Source organism: Grammomys surdaster, unplaced genomic scaffold, assembly GCF_004785775.1.
Source record: "Grammomys surdaster isolate TR1022 unplaced genomic scaffold, NIH_TR_1.0 325, whole genome shotgun sequence".
In the NCBI taxonomy this organism is placed as follows: Eukaryota; Metazoa; Chordata; class Mammalia; order Rodentia; family Muridae; genus Grammomys; species Grammomys surdaster.
Genome location: NW_021604744.1, coordinates 1,676,475 through 1,682,474, shown reverse-complemented (window position 1 = coordinate 1,682,474; position 6,000 = coordinate 1,676,475). Strand labels below are relative to the sequence as shown.

Here is a 6,000-nt window from a genome sequence, read left to right as displayed (position 1 = left end):
TGTGTCTGTGTCTGTGTCTGTGTCTGTGTCTGTGTCTGTGTCTGTGTGTATACGTTTTTGGAGTCCAGAGACTTTGGCTCCTCTAGAGCTATAGTCACAGGCAGTTCAGACATGGGTGATGGCAATTGAACTCAGGTCCTTAACTGCTGAGTCATCTCCCCTGCATCAAGCACCATGTCAAACTTTAGTACTGTTTGGACATGGTGGTATGCACTTGGAATCCCAGTACCCAGGGAGCTAACTAAAGCACAGGGAGTGCTGAGCTTCAGGCCAGCTTAGGCGGGTACTAACATTTCTTTTGGTTTGGGAATACCAAAAATGAAAGTCAATATGCAAACTCTATTGTTCTTTTATGTGTGTGTATGTTTTTTTTTTGTATAGGTTCGAGAAAGTGACCCCAGTGACCCAAACAAAGACATGGTAGTCCAGCTAATTGATGACTTCAAGATCTCAGGCATGAATGGGATACGTATCCTTTACTGTGTGATCTCTGAAGTAGAACACAGTTATTTGTGTGTGTTGGGGGGTTGTCACTTTTTAAAATACAGGATTATTTAAGGTGCCTGTAAACTTTGAATTGCTGCAGTCTTCTGTGTGTATAAGGTCTCTAGGGTCACTGTAAAGTTAGTTAAACAAGCAGCTCTCCTGGTCTGGCTGTATAGGGCTTTGGCTTGTTCTTTTTCTTATTTTTTTTTTCCTTTTTTTCCTTTCTCTTCCTTTTTTTTTTTTTTAAACTCTTTTAGATGTATTAGTATCTTAGAAATGTAAAAAGAAATGCGGGTTTGATTTGGAATGTAGTTAACTTACTTTTTTGAGGTTAGTAGTTATTAATTATTCAAAATGAGATGGTAGCATATTTTTATACATGGATATAATGTATTGAGGTGGTATTTATTCTCCCATTACTGTCCTCATTTCTTGTTGCCCTGATTACTGTTTGCTTATTTTACTTGATTAATTTTTATTTTGGTTATAGTATTATTGATTTATTAAAAGTAATTGTAGTTGTTTTGCAATGGTAGAAGGAAAAGTATTCTAACACTACTTCTTTATAGCCCATGACTTGTGAATGTTAGTGTTGGTGAATGGCTAAGGTGTTCTGCTTCATTGAGGCGTTTATTTATTTTTGGAGCAGATCCACCATTTTTGTCATATTTATTAACCTTTTTAAACACCAGAAACCTTAATGACAGGGTTTGAGAATATAAAATCTCATATGATAAGTGTGTCAGCTTCATGCTGCAGAGATGACTGAGGAGTAAAGAGCACTGACTGCTCTTCCAGAGGTCCTGAGTTCAATTCCCAGCAACCACATGGTGGCTCACAATCATCTGTAACAGGGATCTAATACGCTGTTCTGGTGTATTTGAGGACAGCTATAGTGTACTCATATATTGCTAATATATAATAAATACATCTTTAAAAACAAAACAACCTCTCAGCTTAAGTATAAGAATGACGTCCAGTGCATCCTCAAGCTGGACTGACCCCTTCCTAAGACCCAGTGGCCTAGAAGCATTTGAGCTACTTGCTTAAATCCTTTGTAAAATGTAGAGAATACATATCGACCACATAGATGATTTGTACCTCGGAGTTTTTTTTGTTTTTGTTTTTTTTTAAGACAAGGCTTTTCTGTATAGCCCTGGCTGTCCTGGAACTTGTTCTGTTGACCAGGCTGGCCTTGAACTCAGAGATCCACCTGACTCTGTCTTCTGAATGTTGGGATTAAAGGTGTACACCACCACTGCCTGGCCTTCAGAGCATTTTTAAAAATGATTCTTTCTGAGCAGATTTCAGTTACGAGGTAAATTCTAATTGTTTGGTGAGTAACATTCTCAGGATTTCTAACTCAAGTGATCAGACAGAAAAAATATTTTCTAGTTATTGATACAACTGCTTTTCTGTTTTTTTTTTTTTTGACATTTTTCCCCTCCTTTTCTTTCTTTTTTTTTTTTATTGGATGTTTTATTTACATTTCCTATGTTGTCCCCTTACCCCATCCCCCACCCACCCAGGAACCCCCAATCCCCTCACCCCTCCTCCTTCTTCTCTGTGGATGTAACCTCTATCTACCCCCCCAACTCCCACCTCCCCACCCTCAAAATTCCCACCCCCTGGGGCATCCAGCCTTCATGCAGTAAAGGTTCTCTTCTTCCACCCATGCCCAGCAGGGCCCTCCACTCTTACATATTCAACTGAAGCCCTAGATCCCTCCCTAAGTGCTCCCAGGCTGGTGGTTTAGACCCTGGGAGCTGTGGTTGGCTGGTATTGTTGCTCTCCTCATGGTGCCGCAAATCCTTTCAGCTCTCCTTCAGTCTTCACTCTAACTCCTCTATTGAGAACCCCATGATCAGTTCAATGGCTAGTTGTGAGCATCTGCCTCTGAGTATGTCAGACTCTTGAAGACCTCTGAGGAGATATCCATATCAGGCTCTTATCAGCATGCACTTCCTAACTTCCACATCAGCATCTACCTTTGGTGATTGCACATGGGATAGATACTCAGGTGGAGTGGTCTTCAGACGACCCCTCCTTCAGTTTCTGTCCCTCACTTTGTCTCCATATTTGCTCCCTTGAGTATTTTGTTGCTCCTTCTAAGAAGGACCGAATCACCCCCACTTGGTCTTCCTTTTTTATGAGCTTCATGTGGCCTGTGAGTTGCATCTTGGGCATTTCAAGGTTCTGGGCTAATATCCAATAATCAGTGAGTGAATACCATGTGTGTTATTTTGTGATTGGCTTACCTCACTCAGGATGATAATTTCTAGTTCCATCCATTTACCTAGGAACCTCTCGAATTCATTGTTTTTAATAGCTGAGTAATACTCCATTGTGTAAATGTATCACATTTTTTGAATCCATTCCTCAGTTGAAGGACATCTGGGTTCTTTCCAGTTCCTGGCTATTATAAACAAGGCTGCTATGAACATAGTTGAGCATATGTCCTTGTTATATGTTCGAGTATCTTCTGGGTATATGCCTAGGAGTGGTATAGCTGGATCCTCAGGTAATGCTATGTCCAATTTTCTGAGGAACCGCCAGACTGATTTCCAAAGTGGTTGCATCATCTTGCAGTTCCACCAACAATGGAGGAGTGTTCTCTTTCTCCACACCCTTGCCTGCATCTACTATCACCTGAGTTTTTAATCTTAGCCATTCTGACTGGTGTGAGATGGAATCTCAGGGTTGTTTTGATTTGCATTTCCCTGACGACTAAGGATGCTGGACATTTCTTTAGGTGCTTCTCGGCCATTCGAGTTTCTTCCGTTGAAAATTCTTTGTTAAGCTCTATACCCCATTTTTTAATAGGGTAATTTGGTTGTCTGGAGTCTAATTTCTTGAGTTCTTTGTATATATTGGATATTAGCCCTCTATCAGATGAAGGATTGGTAAAGATCTTTTCCCAATTTGTTGGTTGTCGTTTTGTCCTATTGACAGTGTCCTTTGCCTTACAGAAGCTTTGCAATTTTATGAAGTCTCATTTGTCAATTCTTGATCTTAGAGCATATGCCATTGGAGTTCTGTTCAGGAACTTTTCCCCTGTGCCCAAGTATTCGAGGCTCTTCCCCACCTTCTCTTCTATTAGTTTCAGTGTATCTGGTTTTATGTGGAGGTCCTTTATCCACTTAGACTTGAGCTTTGTACAAGGGGATAAGAATGGATCAATTTTCATTCTTCTACATGTTGTCCTCCAGTTGAACCAGCACCATTTGTTGAAAATGCTGTCCTTTTTCCACTGGACGATACAACTGCTTTTCATGTCAGATATCTACTGTTCCCAAATGTATTTGATTTAAATCATTCTAAAATAAATATGACAGATGATTTAAAAAAAAAAAGAATGATGTCCAGTACCTGCACCTCCTCCATCAAGTTCTTTCAGAAGAAAACTTTTATTGCAACAGATCTTCATTTTCTCCTAGAAATTCCCAGTCCACCATGATGTTCATGCCTGTAATCTCTACAACTCCAGATGTTGAGACAGAAGGTGTAAGAGTTCACAGTCAGTCTCACTACATAGCAAGCTTGAGGCTAGCATGGCTTACATGTCAGCTGTCTCAACAGACCAAACCAAGTAAGCAGGTTAGTCAGCAATACTAAGTCCAAAACCCTGCTGACACTGGATCAGCATTTGCTTCAAGGTGATTTCTGGTATCCAATAAGTTCATTCTCCCAAACATTAGACATAAGATATGCAGTCTGATACTGCATATGCCCCTGTGAGCTTTTCTGTGTGGGACAGAGCAGCTCTATTTATTGTGTGTTAAACTTGTAGAGCTTTTATACACACACACACACACACACACACATTTTAGCAGCTCTTTTTGCTATTAAGTAAAATGGTAAAGCTGTCATAGTCTGGATGTGTCAATACTTTGAGGAGATTTGGGACTCATTTTGGAAGTCCTAGGATTTGGGCTAATATCTGCCACTAACTTTAAGTTTTAATTTCTAGGTTTTTTTTTTTTGTTTGCTTGTTTTATTTTTTTGTAATGAGATTGGGATGTAAATAAACCATTGTCTTTGCAGCCTGGAGTATATATATAAGGTCATTGACAGAGCAAAGGTGTTTACAAATTTTTCATTAAAATATATTAATGGCTGTCATGGTGACATGATAAATCCAGATACTGTTTTAAATGTTATTAAGTCAACCCTTTTGTGATACACCAACTGAAGCCTCTAGTTATGAACCAGATGTTTGAAAAAGTTTCAGAACTATTTAGAAATTCCCTTGTGACTATCATTATTATGTGGTCTATTTACTGACTATTTCCAGTGGTTCTCAACCTTCCTAATGCTGTGGTCCTTAATACAGTTCCTCATGCTGTGGCAACCCTGAGCCATAACATTATTTTTTTACTAATTCATAACTGTAATTTTGCTACTATTATAAATCATAACATCTATCTATCTATAATATAACTATATATAATATATATATATTATATATATATAATATAACTATTATAAATCATAACATAACAAATATCTGATATATAGGACCTGAAGGGGGTCGAAACCCACAGGTTGAGAACCACTGACTGTAGAGGGTCAGCAATTGGACTAGTGCAGCTCCTTCTCCTCCTCTTCCTCCTCCTCTTCCTCCTCCTCTTCTTTTTTCGTCTTCCTCTTCCTTTTCTCCTTCCCTCTTCCTCCTCCTCCTCCTCCTCCTCCTCCTCTTCCTCCTCCTCCTCCTTCTTTCTTCTTCCTCTTTCTTCTTCTTCTTCGAGATGTTATTTCGCTGTGTAATCCTGGCTGTCCTGAACCTTCCTGTGTAAACCAGGCTGGCCTCAATTGAAGGCATGTACTACCATACCTGGCATAGAGCTTCTATTAAAATCACTGAGAAGGCTGGAAATGGCTCAGTAGTTAAGATAACTGACTGCTCTTCCAGAGGGCTAGGTTTGATTTCTGGCACTCACATTGCTGAGCACAGCTGTCTGTACCTTGCGAGATCTAGTAGACCTAGTGCCACCTTCTGGCTTCTGTACACACCAAGCACATATGTCTCATACATATATACGTGCAGGCAAAACACTCGTATATATAAAATAATCATAAGAAATAAAGAGCTAAAAATATCAATTAAAAAAAAAAACAGCCTAGTCTAGTTGAATCAGTCAACTCCAGGGTCAGTGCAATACCTTGTCTTAAAAACTAAGGAGTCCATGCCTTCAGTCCCACAGCTCGTGAGGTAGAGGCATGTGTATCTCTGAGTTTGAGGCCAGCCAACTCTACATATTAAGACCTTGCCAGAGTTATATAGTAAAGACTTGTAAGTTAATTAATCCACTGTCCCCAGAACTGAACCAAATGCAGTCTGGTGGGGCTTTTCTAATGGTTGCATTCTGCTTCTGAAGAAGAAAAACTTGAGCAGCACACATTTCTAATAAATTTAGGCTTTTTGTCTTAAAAAAAAATCTGCTTTTTTCACAGAGTACTATTCCACTGTGTGTATGTATGTATTCCACTGTATGTATGTATGTACCACATTTT

The 6,000-nt window shown here is 39.4% G+C and overlaps 1 protein-coding gene across 6 annotated transcripts in view; it reads left to right on the top strand.

Annotated features, from left to right (window-relative positions):
• Positions 1-6,000, top strand: part of Srpk2 (SRSF protein kinase 2) — a 192,191-nt gene that overhangs the window by 143,946 nt on the left and 42,245 nt on the right. For all 6 annotated transcript variants that reach the window (XM_028778144.1, XM_028778142.1, XM_028778143.1 and 3 more), the window contains one exon: positions 382-469. In XM_028778144.1, coding sequence (XP_028633977.1) covers positions 382-469 — 88 coding nt within the window. The remainder of the gene's footprint in view (positions 1-381; positions 470-6,000) is intronic.